Source organism: Eleutherodactylus coqui, chromosome 5, assembly GCF_035609145.1.
Source record: "Eleutherodactylus coqui strain aEleCoq1 chromosome 5, aEleCoq1.hap1, whole genome shotgun sequence".
NCBI classification, from domain to species: domain Eukaryota; kingdom Metazoa; phylum Chordata; class Amphibia; order Anura; family Eleutherodactylidae; genus Eleutherodactylus; species Eleutherodactylus coqui.
Window position 1 is genome coordinate 57267078 of NC_089841.1, and position 22239 is coordinate 57289316.

General features: G+C 45.5%; 1 protein-coding gene across 1 annotated transcript in view; it reads left to right on the plus strand.

The window, feature by feature from the left end:
* The window catches only part of DYM (dymeclin), a 293544-nt gene that overhangs the window by 82532 nt on the left and 188773 nt on the right, over positions 1-22239 (plus strand). The window contains exons 9-10 of the mRNA XM_066602574.1: positions 18452-18634; positions 18945-19123. Of these exons, the coding sequence (XP_066458671.1) occupies positions 18452-18634; positions 18945-19123 (362 nt within the window). The remainder of the gene's footprint in view (positions 1-18451; positions 18635-18944; positions 19124-22239) is intronic.

Consider the following 22239-nt stretch of genomic DNA (forward strand, 5'->3'; position numbering starts at 1 on the left):
CCGCTAATTTATAAGTTGTGGAAAGTCGACATCACAGTCCGATGTTAATTACAGTCAGAGCAGACCTCCTCGCCGCCTCCAGCCAAATGAGTTCCAGATACAGGAGAATAATTACTGGGTGTGTTGTGTGCGACCATGTAGGAGGGTGGATCTGGCAGGGTATTGTACTCCTTGGGCAGGAGGAAAACGGGGGGTATCAATCAGCGGGTATCATTGGGGGATCAAATAAGTGACAGTCTGCAAAAGACGTAAATGGATTTCCCAGAGTAAAGTTGCCCATACTTATTCGACAACTGTCGGACAAATCATCGTTCTTCTGACAGTTTCCACCGGCCTCCACATACACATGAACCTAAGGAAGGTAAGGAACCTCCAGACAACACCGGCTTATCTCCTGGGGGAACAAAAAGGTCAGGCGTTGAAATCCAGAATCCCTGATTCTTCTTTTCCCCCCACATCATCTGTCCTTGGAAAGTTGAGTGGGGGCTCGACCAATGAGACCCCAACGAGAGTCCTGTAACCCTTAAGATTAGGAAAATGAATAGTGTACCAATGTGCATGCTTGGCCACCGCGCCATTCATTTCAGTGGGAGCGTCAAAAATAGCTGAATTAGAGCAGAGCAGTCTCCGTTGAAATAATGGTCACCGTGGCCGAGCGTGCGTGCTCCTGCTTCATACATTATACTGGTTTCTTGGGACACATGAGACCCCTGTTCTACCTCCAGCAGTTGGACCCCCATCGATCGATTACTTGTCCCCTATCTTGCGGATAGTGGGTAACCTAATGTCACCAGAATACCTCTTTAGGATCCAAAATAGTAATTTAATCCCTGTCATTCAGGGATTAAAGGGATTTTCCACCATGGAAAGTAATGCAGGACCCTAAACTATCTCTGTGACTCCATCATTTTCAGGGTTGGGACTGAAGTTTGACCTTTCAGCGATCCGTATGGCGAATCCTGGCGCTATACTATAATAATCATTGATGATTGATACCCTGAGCCATGCCAATGTAATTTTAGTCCGGGACTGATTGGTGTCATGTGCGAGGATTGTCAGGGTGCTGAGAACCTTAACGTGTCGTCCAAAGACTTTCTTGCAATCTAATTTCAAATAGTTTTTATGGGAGTGACGGCTGACTATAAGAGCGAGCCGAACTGCTCTGCCATCACAGTGACCGTGTCCGTGCACCCCGGGACGTGACCAAATCCCTTTACTAACCTTCATGCCTATTGGCCGGGCGCTGCCAGCTCAGCGCATATTACAGAATCTATAATGGATTACACTGATTAATTCCATTCCAGCTCCACAGCCGAACCTCCGCTGGACGAAACTCCAAAGATCACTTGTTAGACGGAAGTATGGAATTTTGTGGCTCTGGGTTTTCTAGAAGGAGCGAGGACTCGCTGCATGTCATTTCTGAATAATGTCGTGCCATCGAGAAATAAAAACAGTCTGATTTGGCAGCATCTTGCGTAAATCTCGCCAGGCAGTTTATATCTCCTGCCTGACTTGTAATAAATAGCCCCAGATGTGGAGAGCGAGCAGAGATGCCAGCGAGGAAAGATCACAGCCGCTGGTTTGGGATTTAACCTATAGAAATGTGAACGTCACTTAATAGCGGTTCTAAAAGTTCAGGACAAAATCCTGTCCCAGGACCGGAAGGGGGTATATTTAGTTCTCTGCCACTCTTCAGGTCTGCCAGTTCATCCATCCAAGATGGCCAATATTTTGCAGTACTTTACAAATCAGTGAGTACATGGGCAGACAAAATCAGATAAGATTAGAACTAATCTGCAATAAAACAACAGGGGTGAGGGTCCTGCTCACAGGAGCTTACAATCTGAGGGAATGGGGGGTACATGATTGTTCTATTTGTATATGACTAGAGCAGTATACATAAAGCTGTATGAGCCAATCACCAGCCAGTGTCAGTATAAGTAGAGATATGATGTGTATGGGATGGGGAGAATACAGTAGGGTGAAAAGGGTCAGGTTCTGGGGGTGGGGGCATAGAAGAGGGCTAAATGGAGAAGAGTTATGGTCCATTTACACGGGATGGTTATGGTTCAGATTCCTGCGCTCTCCCAAGAATCCGAACGATAATTGTCTCATGTAAACATATGCAGCGACTGAATGAGAGTTTTTGCATGCAACACTTTTGAACGACTGTCTGCTTACTGTGAATGGAGAAAGTAGGTGGGGTGGGTTGGTAGAGGTGGTAGAACGCTCCTCCTCCACGCTGGCAGTGCTGAGTGATGCCAGCAGTACTCGTTCTTGTGTAATGGCACAGAGGCGGGCATCACTGGGTCAAGTGCAAGCATCGTTTGCCTGACAGCTTGTCCCATGTAAAGGAGGCATTACGTTATATTAGGGGACGGGGTAAGCCCCTCGTAAAGATACTGGTGCAGCACAAGAAAAGTCTTGGGGACGAAGTGGGAGGCTCAGATTATGGAGGAACTTTGTTTAGGGGCCCTTTTTATACAGGCTGATAAATCGTTCAGATTTGTGTATCCAGCAGGGGTACTGGTGTATCTTGTCGACGCCAGAAGCTAAGGGTTGTCCGGCCTTTGTGGGAGTTTACGCCCCCTGTCATGCCCCTAGCTTCTGATTGGCGGCTCCTTTGTCGGCTGTCCCGTCCCCACAGTTCCAGACTACGTGGATCAGTGCTTCTGCAAAACACTGCTGGTGCCTGACAGTGGTACATAGCAGCGGTGGGGGCCCAATGTGTGTCTCTCCTTGCACTGTCGCTGTGAGCCGCTGTCTATCCTGTGTTCTATTGTCCGCCGTCAAGGTATGCAGCCCCGCTGTCTGTCCAGTCTTCTGCCGCCGGCCTCAAGATATCCAGCCCCGCTGTCTACCCTTTCTTCTGCTGGCAGAGCGGAGACACATGACAGCGCGGCTTTAACTGTGAGAACGGGGCCGCCAGCAGAGAAGGGAGGACACTGGGAATGTAAAATCGGGGCCAGGTGCTGAGATGGGAGTGGAGAGGACTATATAGTCACAGGGAAGCTGCGAGTGCAACGGCGGCGGACACAGTAGCAGCAGGGCCGGGAGCACAGCTGGCGCTGAGGCCACACTGAGACCGGGGTCGGCAGCGCAGATGGCACACTCCTAGGGAACCTGGGAGACCCAACACTACCAGCATCAGAATCGCCAGGCCACACTGACAGCTGCGGGGTTTGCATCGCTGCAGCAGCGCAGCTAATCACAACCTGTGGGTGTCAACTGCCCGTCCCCTCTAGCTGACAGCGGCCAACCCATGTCTCCACACCTAGTTCCAGTGGAGACAAGATACAACAGTACCTCCAGCAGTAATCTGAACAATTATCGTTCAATGTTAATGCATGACCTGACCGAATGACCAATGAGAATTCGTTCACTTCTCATTCATACAGAAACCTACACGATCAGTCGGTGTAAATAGGCAGTCGTTCACTTATGAATGACCGCCTGTTTATTGTAAATGGAGGCAGGTGGATCTAAACGATTCCCAGCCCTCACTACCGCCAGTCTCTGGTCATGCTGGTTCCTGTGTAAAAGCACAGGAATGATTATCGCTAGGACGACCTGTCAGGCATCTACACCCGTGTAAGAGGGCCCTAAGATCATTAGCAGAGCAGAGAGCACAGGGTGGTGGACAGAGGTGAGGAGGAGATGCGGAAGGTGCAGCACTGTAGAGAGCCTTATGGATGAGAGTGAAAAGTTTTGATACTTTTTCATTTTGACACACAGACGTGTTACACGTTCAGCATCCAGTCTATAGTGGCGTCAGCTTTTCAGGAGTTAACAGGCGGGTATTTGCTTTTTATCTCTGGCTGCGAGTATTTACTTTGGAGAAGCTGACTTATTATGTATTTGGAAACTGCTAACTAAACATCCAGGGGGGAAAAAGTGATTACAGGAGGAGGCACCTGGGACAATTGCAGCCGAGGGGGTGCTGGGAGATTCGGGAATGTGTCCAGTCAGGAAGCTGTCATGCCAAGGGCTGAGAGCCTGGAGACTTGGTCTAGTCACTGTGGTGCCAGTGATGTACAGGGGCCAGTCACAAGACCCTGATATCTTAACTCAGCCTGTCATTTGTGCACAGCGCGGCTCTTACCGAGGCTGGGGGTTATTCAGAGGCAGCTGATAGCCGCACATATCCTACTGCAGATTACATTGTTCCAGGGCTGTCAGCACAGTAACAGAGCCGCTCTATACTGATTACTCCTGCTAATTACCCTGCTCCTATGGGTAGGAAAAAGCAGCACTAGAGGCCTGCATGTAGTGCAAGGACAAAAGTGACATGAACGGCCCGCTGTATAATCGCCAAAGGGATTTTTTCTTCTTAATCCGACCTCTAGCACCTCCAGCGATCGTGAGAATGATGGGGCCAAAGCGCTAGTGTAACAATGCGTCCCCTTCACTGTTTTTCGGCCAACCACTGTGCAGGAAATTGCAACCCGTCCTCATTCAAGTGAATGGAGTCAGCTGCAGTTTCCTGCAGACTCAGGTGGCTGGGCGTCTAAAACATATGGCAGTGCATGTACATGTCACGGATATGACATTAATCTGCTAGCGTTCTGCACCCAGTGCTGGTCGGTGGGGTTTTTATAACCTGTTGAGACGCTCTGCACATAATCGGTGCAAAAATCGTCTGCGAAAACACTGTGCGCACGGTATTTTAGAGGATTCTGCACAGGAAAACTGAAGATTAGCCCCATTGAATGACAGTACGGCAATACTCTGGTTCTGCTACACTTTCATGGCTGAAATGAGTATCTGCCTCGGATTTCACGTCCAATTTAATACAGACGTGTGAAATCAGCCTTAGAAGGGGGCAAAGTGTTCCACCAGCACTACAACCCCTTCATTCTCATGATTAGCGGGGGTCCCAGAGGTCGCACCACAAACAGGTATAAAGTGGTAGCATATCCTGGTGATATACCATTACTTTATAATGCGGGGAAAACCCCTTTTAAAGTAATTTTTTAATTTTATGTAAATGAAGCTTAAAAGGCTATGGACACCCTTTGGGGGCATTTTTTTCACTTAAATGTATTTTGGGCTTGCAATAATTTTTGCTATAGGATTTAATTAAACATATATCACCTTTTTGTCTTCTGCAGCTTTTGTATATCATCGTATGTAAGCACTGCAGTCTCAATAAGACCTGTCAACTGACTGAACCTTTCTCTCTTGCACTCTGTCAGCTAAAGGCCCTTTTAGACACAACGAGAATCGCTCAAAGCCGCCTTGAGCGATTCTCGTTCTGTCTAAACGCAGGGACATTGTGCAGTTTTCGTGCACGAGTCGCTGATCGCTGAATTCTAGCTTGCTAGAATTGAATGATCAGCTGTTATCAGCGGAGGCGGCTGTTATCAGGGACACTGGCAATCAGAGCGGAGAAGAATACAGCTGTTTGTTTATGCAAAATAGCTGTATTCCTCTATTAGCGGCCTCGGCAGTGTCCCGCTCCACCTGCATATTCTATGGTAGCTGCTTAGCTAGTCTAAAGTATAAGCGACCATCTATCAGTGTAAATGGGGCTTAATGTATAACCACCACAAAGATAAACTTTGTTGTGGTCATAATTTAGCTGATGAGAAGATGCAGGAGAGGAGAGAGAAGAGGAAACTAAGCAGTCACTCCAGCTTCACTGACAGATCTCCTATTGAGACTTGCTGCAGGCTCTATATACAGGGGTATGTAGAAACTGCAGAAGTCGTACTGCTAAATTTTTAATTAAAACCCTATTACAAAAATGATTGTTGGCCCAAAATACATGTTTTTAAGTGAAAAAAAAAAAGCTGCCCCACAAAGGTGTGCATAGCCTTCAAGAGAATGTTGGTAGGTTTTCCCATGTTGGGATCATAGCACAGTGTTCAGTCATACCTGTGTGTCTGATGTTGTGCAGCACCATTAAAAATCAACTTGTATTTCCAGCTTGTCGCCATTGCTTCTCTGGAGGCGGGGCTTGTTCCTCCGCTGCTCTCCCTCGATGTCCAATGAGCTGCTGCTCTACAGTGCTCTCCTGATTGGAGGCTACAGCTCGCAGAGAAGTGGAGGAGCTATTTGGACATGGGAGAGCGGAGCAGGAAGCAGAGCAGTTGCAGTAGTCTGAAGCTGGGAATAAAAGTTGATTTTAGTTGGCACTGAGCAGAGTTGCGGTTTCACAACATTGCAGCAAAAATGTTACTTTTTGTGGATTTTCAGCATTCTCAGTTTTTTCCCCAAAATCTGTAACATTAGCATTTAAGAATGGAAGCATTACCCAATTGCAGTCTTCTATACTAATAATTTACTAATCTATACTCTACAGTTTTTGTGACCCTGATTTGTACAGCATCTTTCTATGTGATTGCTTCCATAACCTTTGACCTAAGGTCTGGGGTCTGACATCGGCAGTTCAATTTCCAGTTTGTGGTCAAAATTACAAATACCTTTTTTTTCTGGTACAATAATTTATAAATATAGTATAAACATAGTATATTAGTTGTTTTCAACCTTTTGTCTCTTTGTCAAAAAGTTAATTGTTAGTGATTTCCCAAATTAGGATTTTTTTCTAGGGGTTTCCCAATGTTAAAATGGTTGGAAAACTCTACCCTAAAGCAAGTAAGGAAATAAGTCAGTAGATTACACATCATACTGAATCTCTTCACAGAAGCCATAACTCCTTTTCTCCCAAAAGATGGGGGTCCCAGGGGTGTCATCCCACCTACCAGACATTAGTGGCTTAGCCTATATCAGAATAGCCCTTATGTTGTGTGGGTACAGGCAGGACATTGGCTATATGGTCCTAAAGGAATGTAGCGTTTAATGTCCTCCAGGCAGGACTAGAGGCTTTTGAAATGGAATGTGTGATCAAAAAATAACTTTTATAACTCAAGTTTTTATGTTTTTTTTTTTTTTTTTTAAAGGCAACACATTTTCTATTTCTGCCCCCCCTCAGCTGATTATGATTGAAGCTTTAAAGGTCTCTGTATATTGCAGTCACTTCCATGCGGTGCAGTCTCTTATCTAATACTTATCAGACACCCTCTTAATTCTGAGATTTTTTCCCCCTCTCTTTCACTTCCATGCTATCAATCCCATAATGCCACAGGCCAGCATCAAATGAGCAACTAGAGCCAATACCATTTCTGCCTGCAGAGAGGACAGTGCGATTACAATGACCTTTTATATTCTTCTAAATAAGCTAATGACCATAAGTATACATTGAGGGAGGATGAACGGCTATCATTCTCATTATATCTGTATGACCAGAGTATATAATCATCATCATCATCAGTAACGGTGATAGGAGTTTGTGTCCCCCCTCTAAAGAGCTTGTGTAATAGAGTCCAACATACAAGAATCCTGCTGACTGAAATACTGACTCTTTGAGAGAATCAAAAGCTAAGTAAATGTGAGCTGCTTAGAATGAGGTCACATAAGATTCGGATAGAAAGGAATAACCAAGGTGATACTAGATAACTTGTATATACTGGGGGGTTAGCTACATAGGGAATGAAAAATAAGTCTCCTTATGGGTGTGATCACACAGCGAAATGGCCGTGGCATTCTTTGTGGCAATTTCCGCCTCTAAAAATCACGGATTTCTGTTGCGGTTTTTGTCGCGGGTGCGCATGTAGAATTTGCTATGTCAGTGGGAAAAATCAGAGTCTGGCATTTCAGTGCAGAAATTCGCGTTTCGGCAAGACTCCACATGAAGACGTTAGATGTTTCCGGGTTGGGATTCCGCACACAGATTTTTCCCGTTGGAGGCCAATCCCGTTTGCAGACCTGCCCCCAAAATTGTCAGAAGGCTGCAGATTTTGATGCGGCTTTTAAAATTGGGAATCGCTGCAAATACATTTAACGGCTATTTCCACTGTGTGAACATACCCTAAATGTGTTTGATGGTTTTATGTCAAGATCTATATTTGAAAAAGAAAATCCAGTAGTTCTTACAATGGACACTAGACCTAATAAAGTCTGACACTTCCTGTTCTGTATAGGAAACTTCTCAGCCATCTCATTATCACAGGCAGAATATAAGGAAAGGTGACCCTTAAATACTGTATAGATAACACCGGATCCAGCATTCATAATCAGTAATGGTCACAGTTCACCTCTTCCCCCTCCCTGCACAGAACATGCCCACAACACTCACCCATCTAAGCCAATGGTTCCCCTCCTGTCCATTGTCTCTATGGCCTATGAGGCTGCTATAAAGCTTATCTCTAAATGCTATTAACTGCATCTTGGGCAAGATGGCCGCCCTCCATAGTCCTGTGTAGACAATAGAGTAAAAAAAAAATCTGTAATCAGAAAATAAAAACAGATTAGAAAAATAGAAAATGTTTCACCATCTGGTTTTAATTAGTAAAAAAATATATATATGCGTGACACTTTCCTTTTGAAGACTTCCAACATTTTTAGTCAAAACGGCCCATCCGGTTCCATTGAAAACAATGAGATCAGTTGTGCCGTTCGTTTTCCTCCAAGTTCAATATAAAAAGCTGGAGGCAAGGAGCCTGACCCCTGGGATAACGGAAACGAGCCCAAAGTGTGAAAGATCCACTGATCCAGTGTAACGTGTTAAGTCATTGCAAGTGTATATGCCCCATTACACGTGTGAGCACCCGTGCCAATGACCTGCTGAGAAGGTTAGTGGGGTGCATGCAGTCTGTCCAGGAGCTCCAAACTATGGGGTAACTAGAAACCGATCTACACTGTCCTACCAAAAGTAATTGGACACCTGAGCAAGAATTGATAGTCGTATTTCCATATGTTAATACTCAGTGTGGCTCCTTTGGCCCCAATGACATTGGATACTCTCCATGGCATATTTGCTAGTAACGTCTTATACACTTCAGATGGTATTTCCCTCCATTCATCCTGCAAACATCTGGTGAGAGGGACGCTGTTCATATTTCGTGAGCCATTGCTCTAGTTCTTCAGTAGGCTTCAGATTGGGACTCTATGCAGCCAGTTCAATTGTGGAACATCCATATCCTCAAACCAACTTAAAACAGCATTGGATGTTTGACAAGGTGCGTTGCCTTGTTGGAAGTATGGCCGACCATTCCCAGACTATTACCACATTGTCAGTAGCACATTATTGTCTAGAATGTCAGCGTACGCCTCCATGTTCATGGGTCTTATCACTACAGCTAACGGGCTGAGACCATGCTACTAAAACATCCCCAGACCATAATCGATCCTCTATTGTAATTAATTGTTGGCACAACACACTCAGACAGAAGGCGTTCCTCCAGCATCCTCTGCACCCAGGTACATCCACCTTGTTTGAAAATTGAGTAGCATGATTCATCACTCAATAGAACGTTCTTCCTTTTGCTTAACTGTCCATTGATGACGCTCCTTACACCATTGTAGCCAGGCCGATGTATCTTCTTGGAGGGAGCTTGCCAGACGTTTGCAGGATGAATGGAGGGAAATGCCAACTGAATTGTACCAAACATTAATAGAAGGTATGCCACAGAGAGTATCCAATGTCATTAGAGCCAGAAGAGGGCCCCACTAACTATTAACATATGAACATAAATATTACTGATTTTTTTTTTTTTTTTTTTGCGCCGATGTCCAATTACTTTTGGTAGGATAGTGCATGGGGCGATTGGGACAGTTCAGACTGCTTAAGGAAGCCATTATCCTAATAACTATGTTATGTGACTGCTATTTGAGCAATTGTCATGTTTTTCGTACAGTCTTTAAAGTTGATCCAAGAGGTTTTACTCCTAATGTTACATTCAGCATAATACATGGTTACATTGTTTATGTATTAGTCGCTTGACACCGTGAGACGGCTCGGTATTATTATGGTAACCCCTGTACTAAAGCTTGCGGTGGAGCAGAGTGTATGGCTCCAGTACGGGGAATATCCCACATCACAGGCACACGGCCCTAGGAGACATGACTGTGTTGTAACATTATGGAAAATGCACTGACTGCTACTCATGGTTCCCATTCAAGAGTGGCATTAACTTTTTCCTACCGCAAGCGAATAAACGCTTTCCCAACTTCTCACTTTATTTTGGCATTTCTGTCCATGTGTCTTTGGAAATATCCCCCTTTTCCTGTCAAACAGAAACTGCTTTCATTACAAAAGCTCCAAATGAAGTCTTTGATCCCTTTCATGCATGGTAATAGTAAAGCCTCTGCCCGCAGATCTGCTGGAGCTCGTGGACGCCCTCGGCCTCTGCGCTCACCAGCTCTAGGGCTCTGCTCGGTCACGTCTCACCCCATTACTCTGTGGAATCTGAGTGCGCCCCCATTCTGCTGTAAGCGTCTCCGTCTCCACTTTTTCATGGCGCTATTTTTGAAGAATCTAAAGATTCTCGGTTTAATCAAACTTGAAAAGTTCTTATTATAGTAAAATTCCGGTAATCTGCTACCCAATGGTCTGGAGCGGCCAAAATTAATGCCACGTCAGATTATCCTAATGAACCAGATTACTAATTTGTAATCTCGTTAGCAAATACAGATTTATTAATTAGCCATGTGGCTCTAAGCTTTAAAGGAAAGTACTAGATGATCAGAACATGACTTATTTTTTATTAGTTTTTTTGTTTTTTTTCTACTTTTCTGTCACTGCCTTCATTAAAGAGCTTGTCCATTTACCAGACAACATTGCTGCAATGGCTCCATCTGGCTTAAAATGGCAAAAAGAGCAGTACTTACCTATCGTCTGCCGCGGGGATGCAGCACCGTTGCCCCGCCGACCTCCTGGTGATTTTTATGACAGATGGCGTCAGCGGAAGTTACCTGCCACTGCTGCCAATCATAGATTACAGCTTCACAGCCTGTTCTCCGGGCATGAGCATTCATATCTTGGGCACCATGATACTATTAGTTCAGAATGGGGACTTTGCTACCTCTGATTGGCTGCAGCAGCCAGGTTACTTTCGCTGACATAATTTTCCACGACAATCACCAGGAGGACTGTGGGGCAACAGCACCGGATGACGGTGGCAGAAGTCGGGTAAATACTGCTGATTTTGTTTTTCTAAGACAATTGGAGCTATAGCAGCAGTGTTACCTGGACATCCCCTTTAAGTGTAGAGTCCCACATAGTGGTCTCCGTGCAGCCAGGTCATGTCTGGGCTTGGACTGAGATCCCTGCCCTGATGCAAGTCGGATTGACCCATTCACTGGCTGTTTATTGTTAGGGACTATGTACTTTTTTATGGGCCCTATGTTAGGGCAACAGAAACTGCAGGTAGCTGGCTTAAGGTGGACTCGGGCTTCCAGCCTTCTAAGGTTGGTAAAATGAGTACCCAGCTTGCTGGGGGTAAAAGATGACTGGGGAAGGCAATGGCAAACCACCCTGCAAAAACAGTCTGCCAAGAAACCATCCCCCTAGGAGTCAGTCATGACTCGCTGCTTGCCTTTACCTTACAATGTACTTTTTGGCAAACAGCAAGGTCATGAACAACCTACATCCAGTAGCCAGTGAACTCTTAGAGTCACCCCGTGGCTTCAGGACAAGATTCTGACCCGGGACTGGCGTGTGGAGGTGGGGGTGTATGTAAACTGTACGTTATTTTTTCACCTCTTCCACCTATCCGTCATTTTCAGGCTTTTGGCGGCCAAGATTTTAGCTGCTACCTTTTGTAGACTACTTTAAAAGGGTTGTACCAGAATTTCAAGTTGTCCCCTATCCACAGGGTAAGGGATAACTTGTTGATCGGTGGGGATCTCGCTGAAACCCCCGCCAATCTCGGGAGCGAGAGTCCCATGTAACGTTCCTCTGTCACTGGGGAGGCCGCTTCTCTCTCTGCAGGGACTTCACTGTGAATGGAGCACTGGCCCAACATGCATGGTCAGCACTACATTTATTTCAGTGGGGCTGACGGAGATAGCCAAGAAGGTGCCAAAAGTAAATGGAATGCTAGTGTGCTTGCTTGACCAGCGCTCCATTCAGACGACTGCTCACTTCGGGGAGTGCAGTAATCCCGCAGTGAGGAGGACAGGGGACAGAGAACCCACAATCTTGATCAATGGGGATTTCAGTAAATCCCCAACAATCAGCAAGTTATATCCTATCCTAGGGGCCTCGTATGGCGCAGAGTGTTAAGGCAGCAGATTGCAGTCCTAAACTCACACTTGCGACCTGAAGGTTGCTGGTTCAATCCCCGCTTGGTTTAGGTAGCCGGCTCTAGGTTGACCTTCCATCCTTCGGAGCTCGGTAAAATGAGTACAGCTTGCTGGGGGGTAATAAATTACCTGAAAGGGCCGTCACTAGAAAATAGTGACGGCCATCTTGGCTTCCCAAACTTTTCCTGCCTTGGAGCCTTTTTTGAAGCAAAAGTTTCTCGTGGAGCCCCAGGGTGTGGTCAGGGGAGGGGTTAGGGGTGTGGCTTATCATGACATATAATTTTTACCTCCGTTATTGTAAAAAGGACAGGGCTACTTTAAAAAGAATAAATAAAAACAGGGAGGAACACTGCAGCACTGGAGGGACTATTGATGTACATTATATTTTAGGTTAACGTGCTGTGGAATTGAATCCCGCTTCACGTGTCAATATTCACATGGGTTTTGGTCAGATGTTTTCCACAGCATGTGGATGAGATTTTAAAAATAGTAATATGCTCCATTTTGCTGCTACAACAACTGTAAATTCCACAACAAATCCCCCCTGTGTATTAATAGCATCTCCTATATTAGTGGCCCCAGTAGTAATAGCATTCCCTATATAGGCACCAGTAGGAATAGTGTTCCCCACAGTGACCCCAGTAGTAATAGCATACCTTATATCGGCCCCAGTAATAATAGCATACCTTATATCGGCCCCAGTAATAATAGCATACCTTATATCGGCCCCAGTAATAATAGCATACCTTATATCGGCCCCAGTAATAATAGCATACCTTATATCGGCCCCAGTAATAATAGCATACCTTATATCGGCCCCAGTAATAATAGCATACCTTATATCGGCCCCAGTAATAATAGCATACCTTATATCGGCCCCAGTAATAATAGCATACCTTATATCGGCCCCAGTAGTAATAGCATACCTTATATCGGCCCCAGTAGTAATAGCATACCTTATATCGGCCCCAGTAGTAATAGCATCCCCTATATAGGCCCCAGTAGGAATACTGTTCCCCACAGTGACCCCAGTAGTAATAGCATACCTTATATCGGCCCCAGTAGTAATAGCATCCCCTATATAGGCCCCAGTAGGAATAGTGTTCCCCACAGTGACCCCAGTAGTAATAGCATACCTTATATTGGCCCCAGTAGTAATGTGCTCCCCTGTTGCAGCCCCAGAGTAAGTGTCCGCTATATTGACCCCAGTAGTTATAGTGTCCCCTGTTGCAGTCCCAGTAGTAATAGGCTCCTTTATTTTGTCCCCAGTAGTAATGGCGTCCCCCACAGTGGCCTCAGTAGTAATGGCGTCCCCCACAGTGGCCTCAGTAGTAATGGCGTCCCCCACAGTGGCCTCAGTAGTAATGGCGTCCCCTACAGTGGCCTCCGTAGTAATGGCGTCCCCTGTATTGTCTACAGTAGTAAAGGCGTCCCCCACAGTTGCCTCCGTAGTAATGGCGTCCCCTACAGTTGCCTCCGTAGTAATGGCGTCCCCTGTATTGTCTACAGTAGTAATGGCGTCCCCCACAGTGGCCTCAGTAGTAATGGCGTCCCCCACAGTGGCCTCAGTAGTAAGCGCTATTCATTTCTGTTTGGCTACAATGACTGTGCCGATCTATGAAAATAACTAAAGTGCCAGAATTGGCGCATGTCAGATACAAACTAGGCCCGCTGGACCCTGATAACTACAGTAGAACTAATAGCACAATGCGTTGGACTGTTTTGTCCTGAAGTTTGTTCTGGATCTCAGCTGCAGGCTCAGTTTAAAGCATAAACCGGAGATAATCTTGCCCCCTTTTTTGTCATCCTGCAAGATTTTCTGCAAATTCTAAAAACAGTCTTGTAGAAATCCTGCAGGGAACATGGAGTTAATCTTCTACTTATCGGTTCTATTTTTGGTTGAGGAGCAGGTCGGCCATAGCCAAGGAGGCGGGGCTTAGCCATCTATTTCCCCCTACTGCAGTGGTGAAGGGGGTGCTATGGGTTAAAAAAAGGCATTCATTTCCAGGAAACAGCGCCACTCTCGTATATGTCTGGTATTACAGTTTACCACTGCTGCTGTTTTTATGGTTTTTCAGCGTCCCACAACACACACACATGCTGATGGACGTTTTTCCAGCGTTTCCCCCATCTTGAAGCTTCGCTTTGTTGTGTTTCACTCCCGCTTTGTGTCGCAGCTTTTCTACCTTCAGAGTCTAATATTGTATCACCGCCAGATAGAAGTAAATATTGTTCTGTTATTTTAGCAATATGAAGCATTGGCGTCCTCCGCGCTCCGATCTTGGATTCCACTCAAGTCGAGAATTTTTTTTTTTTTTTTTTTTTAACATGAAAAGCGCTTACTTTAATTCATGTAAACAAGAGCTCCTATTTCACTGCGAATTGGCAGCGTCCTCGCTGGAGGGAACTGAGAGTGACTGAATGGAGGGGGGACTGCTGCGGAATGCAGGCTTTAGGTTTGGGATCTCCCCCTGAATTCATGATTGATCTGATAAAGCACTGAGTAGATGGTATATCTGTGACCTACAACGAACCATTTTCTGGCCCCCGGTGAATCCCCATTAATATCCTGTATGTATTCATAGACACACGCATTAACGTATCGGAGGTTGTATCGGCCTTTGTATCGTCACATGAGCAGAGACGTTAAAAAAAAAAGCGTTTCCCACCGAACATGTAAAAACGGAAATAAGTAAATCTAAATCCTTACAAGAACGGTGTCTTTTAAAAGGGCTGCCCAGCTTAGAAAACCCTTAATGAAGTCTGAGTTATTAAAGGGGGTCCTTTGTTCAGCATCCTCATCCCTTGGCCAGAGAGGAGAGCCATTATAAAGCGTGTCTCTCGCTCTGGAGGTCTGTCCTGGCTTGTATTACACACACAGTTCAGTGATATGAATGGGCGCTGTGTAATGCTTCATTTCGCCTGTGGTGGCACTGCAGGGATATTGAACGCTTACTGCCACTTACCTCCACAGATTACAGCTGATTGCTGGGGGTCACAGTAAGAATTGTGTAAAGTCTGCTATGTTATTCTGTACCTGGTCTTGTGTTACTCCTATGTATATTTACCCTGTGTAGGGAAAAGGACACTCTTTTGGCCTCTGGGAGGTGAATGGAGTTATATGGTTATGTTAAGCATGTTTGCTTGGTGCTTTAAACGTACATCACAAATGTGTAGCGAACAGTGCCCTACTTGTTAGCTTTGCTGTATAGACTGGGACAGATGTGCAGAGTCATTTAATTATTACAGTTGTAGATTTAAGATGAAGGATGACCGTTCTATTGTAGCGCTGGAAGCCTAGCTAAGGCAAGATAGTAACGTTATACACACATATATGGTTCTGTATGCTGCTGCCCTGTCACGCCTGGTCTCTTGGTGGAGGGGCCATACCTTATCACTACCCGTATTCTGAAATAATTAATGAAATTACTCTGTAAATTGACGTACATAAAGCACAGACACCCTGCTGTACGGTCTACCAACAGTACCGGAAGGACAATAATGACCGCCCCAAGGAAACTCGTCAAAATTGAAAAAATAGCAAATTTTTTAATATCAGCAGAGAAGAGAACGGCAGATAACTCCTCCATTCCTGGAGAGAATTTTGCCCCAGGACTGCAGGGTCGCTTTAAATTGCTGCACAGCTAGATAATATAGGATCAATCAAAACGTATAATCGGAGGATAGGGAATCATACCACCTACATGCTGGCAAAGATAGTACCATGCTCTGGTGGAAGAAGTCCGAGAGAACCCTCGAGAGGTCTTCAGGACTGAAGCCCCATTTTATTCCAACCTGGTCAGAACCTCATTGCCGCTTGTTTTCCTGGGTTCTCCTTTACTGTGACGACTTTTGGTATGTTACACTGTTGCTGGTGACCTGGTTGCTGTTGGGTAACAGACGCTATACATCAGGGCAGAGGAATGTTTTTCTTTGCATGGCACTTTTTACAGGCTGTACGGGCCGCTCGCTGGAATCCTGCATGACCTCATCGGCTCTTGTTCGCTCTACAGCTGATTTTGGGTGGAGACCCTTTGGCCTCGACCTGGGGACTGCAGTAATTGTTAGAAGCATCCACCTAGAGGGAATTCAGATCTCTGTGCTTCATCTATATAGAGATGAAATGCTAATCCTGGGAGTTCTTGGGTGTCATGCATCAGATCTACAGACAAGGGTGTCAGCAATTGTGCCATGTAACCCAAGAGTCTTCAGAGATGCACCAGAGGGCGACTGCAGAAGTGGGATGTTTGATATCGACTTATCCGATCTGCTTAAAGGGGGTTTCCACCCAAAACATGACATTCTCCATATATTAGTCAATCGCAAACAGCCAAAGTTTGGTACATTGATGAGAGTCCAGAAAATTTGGGATTTTTCTATTCAGATTTGGTGACCATTTTTGTGGAAGTGCAGCCATATTGTTATCAACTTGGCATCTCAGGGAAAAAAATGGTAAAAGTGTCATTCTGTCAGCGTTTTCAGTAAAATGTCCACGGTGCATCCACGTTCTGGGGTCACCTTGTTTTTTTCTAAAAAAAAAAAAAGATAAAAATTATTCAGAAAGCTGAAAGTCTTCACTTTACAACATCACAATCTCCGTCTTGAATTACACATTTTTCACAATGTTGGCACCATGATGCCATGGCCACTTTGAACGCTTCTTTCGGGGTCTGTTTTGCCCACTGGAGAATCAGTGATACAAGAGCGGCACAACTTGAAAAACGCACAAGCACGGAGGGCATCCTTCATTAACGGTTTATCCATTGTGACAGTCGGTCAACATCCCCGGTACCCACCTGGAGGAAACTTTCGGCATCTTCAGGTCTTCATGCAGGATGGAGTGCACGGATCCTACGGAAATACTGACTTTGCAGTCTCTTCCACAGTCACTGGCAGTCCTCTATATCCATTTGCTGGGACTGGCTGGTGCGTGGCCAAGCTTCATTCTCACACGATGTTCGGCCTTTTGAACGGTCTCATCCACGAACACACATTTTTCATGTCCGCGATGCCTTCACCGCATGTGTCCCTTAACTAACGATAAATGTCGATGGGTGTCATTCCATGCAAGTGAAGAAAACCGATGATTACACGCTGTACTGGAACGTGAAGGTTGCCTATTTAAGGGTGGAAGACACTTCTAACTCCAGCCTCTGTCACATGGGTTCTGTGCACCAGGCAATGCCACCATCTGTCTCGCCCATCCCCGAAGAATGCCCATGTCTTCACAGTGCTGTTTTACATTGGTTTGAGGATATGGATGTTCCACGATTGGACCGGCTGCACAGAGTCCCGACCTGAACCTACTGATCATCTCTGGGACCAATTGGAACAGTGTCGTTCTTTGTTGAGAGAACCTGCTTGTTTGCAGGATGAATGGAGGGAAATACCAGCTAAAGTGTATCAGACATTAGTAGAAAGTGTGCCACAGGGTATCCAATGTCATTAGGGCCAAAGGAGCCCCACTATATATTAACATATGGAAATAAATACTACTTTAGCTTATTTGTACAGGTGTTCAATTTACGTTTGGTAGGCGTGTGTATGCTTTACGGACGTTATGTGGAACATAGGCAGGAGGGGACACATTGACTTCCATGGAAGACCGTTCTAGGCATGTTCTGTGACGTGCAGAGGTAGGAGGAGGAGGTGAGCTGTGACATCACATATGGTGGATCCTGTGTTATCTGTATATAGGTGCCACCTCTCAGTGTAATCCTGCCTGTGATGATAATGAGATGACTGCTGAAAACCTTTCTCTACAGAACAAGAAGTGTCAAACAATTATTAGGCTTAGTGGTCAGTGAGAGAACTGCAGGCATATTCTATGACGTGCAGAGGTGGGAGGAGGAGGTGAGCTGTGACATCACATATGGTGGATCCTGTGTTATCTGTATATAGGTGCCACCTCTCAGTGTAATCCTGCCTGTGATGATAATGAGATGACTGCTGAAAACCTTTCTCTACAGAACAAGAAGTGTCAAACTATTATTAGGCTTAGTGGTCAGTGAGGGAACTGCAGGATTTTAATGTTTTTTTAATTTTTATGTTCAATAAAAATAACTTTATACGATAGGTAATTTTCTGATGACACATTCCCTTTAACTGGTTACATCCTTGAACAGTATAAATCAATCTTCAGTTTGCACCCACTTGAGGCCGCCCAGTGCTGCAAATATATATGCTTTTAAAGAGGATCTCCCACTTTTGTTAAGTTGTTTGTTTTTGTAAACCCTTGTATTCCCCATGAAAAGATCATTCTGGAACATATCCTCTTCAATCTCTTTGTTGTGGTGTTCCTCTGTTATTCCTCCTGGAAATGTATGAGTGTAATGATGGTGACAGAATTTATGTTGTTTTCCAGGCGGTCTGTGGACTGTATTAACCTTAGGTGGAGTGGGAAGCAAACCGACCCCCGTACAGGAACAGTCCTCTCCTCTCGCCAACCAAAGTCTGCTCCTCCTGCTGGTGCTCGCTAACCTCACTGATGCACCCGACTGCCCCAATCCTTTCCGACAGGCTATTATGTCTTTCAGGAACACACAAGGTATGTAGAACAAATATATACCAAGCACCGACAACTCCTTCTTGTATAGTCTGTCCTTACATAGACAGTCTTTAGATTGTAAGCTCTTGTGAGCGAGGCTCTAGCAGCAGCTTTCTTGTTGATGCTTTATAAACATGACTTTGTAGTTACAAATTAATTACGATTCCAATCCATCTTGGTCATGTCTAAGAAAGTGTCATTGTATGCATAAAGGGGGTTATTGGGCAGCACAGAGTATTTCAGGACAGTAGTGTAAGCCTTTCTGTGTTTGAGGCGAGCTTTACCCATGTAACTTGCTGGTCTATTTCAGACAGTTCAGTGCCGCTCAGCCCAAGTCCTCACTCTTTCCAGATCAATTTCAATAGTCTGTATACCGCCCTGTGTGAGCAACAGAGGTCTGACCAAGCCACGCTGCTCCTCTACACGCTGCTGCACCAGAACACCAATGTCCGGACGTACGTCTTGGCTCGCACTGATATCGAAAGCCTTGTAAGTGTTTCCAGCGCTTTATTCATTTGTTATAATTGTTCAGAAAGCAATTCTATGAAATAGTATCACCTCTGTGACCCCATCTATCCATCGGTACAGCACCTGGGAAATGGGCGGCTATGTATGAGCTTACACTGAGCGGCCCCTTTATTAGAGCCCCCCACCCTTTCACGATTGTCGCTTCCCTGTATGGGAATTCTCCTCGTGATCCCGGAGTGCAGCATAAAATCACGTGACAAGGTTTCCATGGATCAGTTTCAGTGTGAATCCACATCAGATGGGAAAATCCAGTGATCTGAGCGACTTCCAAGGAGGCCGGGTCATCGGTGCTAGACTAGCCAGGCCGGGATGTCACTGACGAGCGCGTAGGGTTTTCTTGTGTAACTGTGGGGAGAGTATACCGAGAATGGTGTGATCGAGTACAAACTCCCAGTGAAGGGGGATTCTGTGAATGCCAACAGCTCGTCACATAAAGGGGTCAGGAGAGGATGTCTGGAATCATTCTGATGAACAGGAGCTGCACAGTCAAGAGCAACTAAATACAATGCTTGTGCTCCAAGTAACATGTTCATATGCACAACTTGTCATTCCTTAGCACAGATGGGCTATAACAGCAGACGACCAGTTCCAGCTCCATTGTAAGAGAAACAGAAAGGGAATACTCCGGTGGGCAAAATAGCGCAAAAATTGTATCACCGAGCAACAGAAAAACATCACCTGGTCAGATGGATCCAGATTTCTGTTGCACCGTGCTGATGGGAGGTCAGAATTTGGCATAAGCTGCATGAATCGATGACCCCTTCCTGTCAGCTGGTCAGAGCAGGTTGGGACATCCATCTAATCGGCAGGAACTACAAGAAGCTTCCTGTCCGCAGGGGGTGATATTCCTGCAGAACGATTTCATCACCTAGTGGGATCTACGCCATGACTAACTGCTGCGGTTCTGAAGCCAAAGGAGGTTCAATACATTACTACAGGGGTTCCCAACTGCTGCCCTCATGGCATAGCAACAGGTCACGTTTTCAGGATGTCCTCAGTGTTGCACAGGTGATGTAATTATGGTCGGTGCCTCAGACATTGCCACAGGGCTTCTTACTATAGGAAATCCTGAAAACAGGACCTGTTGGGGTGCCTTGAGGACTGCAGTTGGAAACACTACACTACTAATGGGGGGTTTCTAATGAAGTGGCCGTTCGGTGGAAATGGATAAGATGAACCCTCTTGTCCATTCTGCGGACAAGATACAGCTGGTCAGGTCATTTTAATGGGGAAATCCAACCAAATTGGATCTGACAGGTCACAAGTTTCCCATAGGTCTAACCTGTGAACCAGTGCCCCGTGAACCCCTTCAACGATTCACAGCGGCCTCTTGAGCGGTCCTCGCCATCATTGGGAGGATAGACATGGCTCTGTCACGTGGTGTGCGGCCACCCCGCTATTGATTTCCTTGGTGAAGGCAATAGTCAGTAAAAATGGTTCCTGGGACCCCACCTTCTTCTGATGGGTCAGGAGCTCAGTGATGGGACGCGTAGTTCTTGGACATTGCTAGGATAGGAATGCCACTTTAATTCTACTTTGCTTAGACTGTTGCGTCAAAATTTTCCACTTTAAAGAAATAACTTTGTGGTGAACATTTTTAGGTGCTCTCTAGAGAACTGAAGTTCATTGACCTCAGACGTCGGGAAGGGTGAAGACAAAGTTTTGCACAGTGATCTTCCTCTGACATGTGCCTATGACATGTCAGGCACTGGTTTCTCTAAACCGGTCCAGAATTCAGTGCGGATCAATCTTATAACATATCTCTATGGGGGTCCGAGCTCTAAATTCAATATTTCCATCCCCACAACCACCACTAGGGAGGAACTTCAAAGGATTTCTTTGGCACTTAAAGGGTAGGAAATAGGAGAGGATAAACTATGTAGTACTCACCGGTTCATGTCCTGGACGTTTCTGCAGGGCAACTATTAAAGGGGTTGTACCAGAATTTCAAGTTATCCCCTATCCACAGGATAGCCACTTTTAATCTTGAGAATGGGGATCCCGTGTCACCACTCTCGTCACTGTGGGCATACCGGTCACCCATAATGACGACCCTGTGAATGGAGCTTTGGCTGAGCGTGTGCAGTGGCCGCTCTAATTCAATATGGATGAAAATAATTTAAATAATATTGCCATCCAATAGGTGGCGCTGCAGTGGTATTTTTCCATCTTCCTTATTTGCATAAATTACCCAGTGGAGCTAGCATGGCCTTATAAGTCTCCTCACTTACCTTCAAGGTGTCCCCACCCCGTTTTGGGTGCTGTCCCTGGAGATAGTCTATACCATCCGCCGACCCACTAGGTGTCTCCTCACACTTTTTGGGTGCTCTTCTTAAGGAGAGATGCCCCCCTCCTGACCCATGGGGATGACAGAAATACTCAAGTACTTGCTGCTCAGCTATCTCCGTAGTACCATTGAGAAGGACCAGACTGTCAGTGTGCTTATGTGACTGATGCTATTTTTCGTTCTCCTCCTGACTGCAGGGGGTGCAGTGAGCACTACAAGGACACAGAACCCCCGTTCTTGGGATCGAAGGGGGTCTCAGCAGTGAGACCTCACCTATCAGCAAGTTATCCCCTATCCTGTGGTTAGGGGATAACTCGTAATTCTGGTATAACCCCTTTGTCAGATGTAGTATTGAGTTCAGTGGGATTTGCAGCTAGGTCCCCCTAGTGGTGGTTGTGCAGAGATTGAATTTTATCATTTAGTTATTTGCTGTGTGATGTGATTTGAGCCGTGTAACAGGAAAAAACAGAGCTCTGTATCAAAAAGAAGTCACCATAAATAGTGCTTATTGCTGGAGTCCCCAAAAGCTGCGTGTTTAAAGAAGAATGTCCCACCGGTTGCAACAAAAACATTACAGAGAACATCCCAAATTCAGCAGAAATACAAAATAAGAAAGTAGTGTTTTTTTTCTTTAAGGACACATAAAAGCACAGGATAAAACTGCTGACACATTTCGCAGCGGATTAAGGATATTTACTCCTCGCCTGCTATGAGTAAGCATCACTAATCTAATTCGAAATGCGTCAGCAGTTTATCTGGCGCTTTCATATGTCCTCAAAGGCGTCGGACC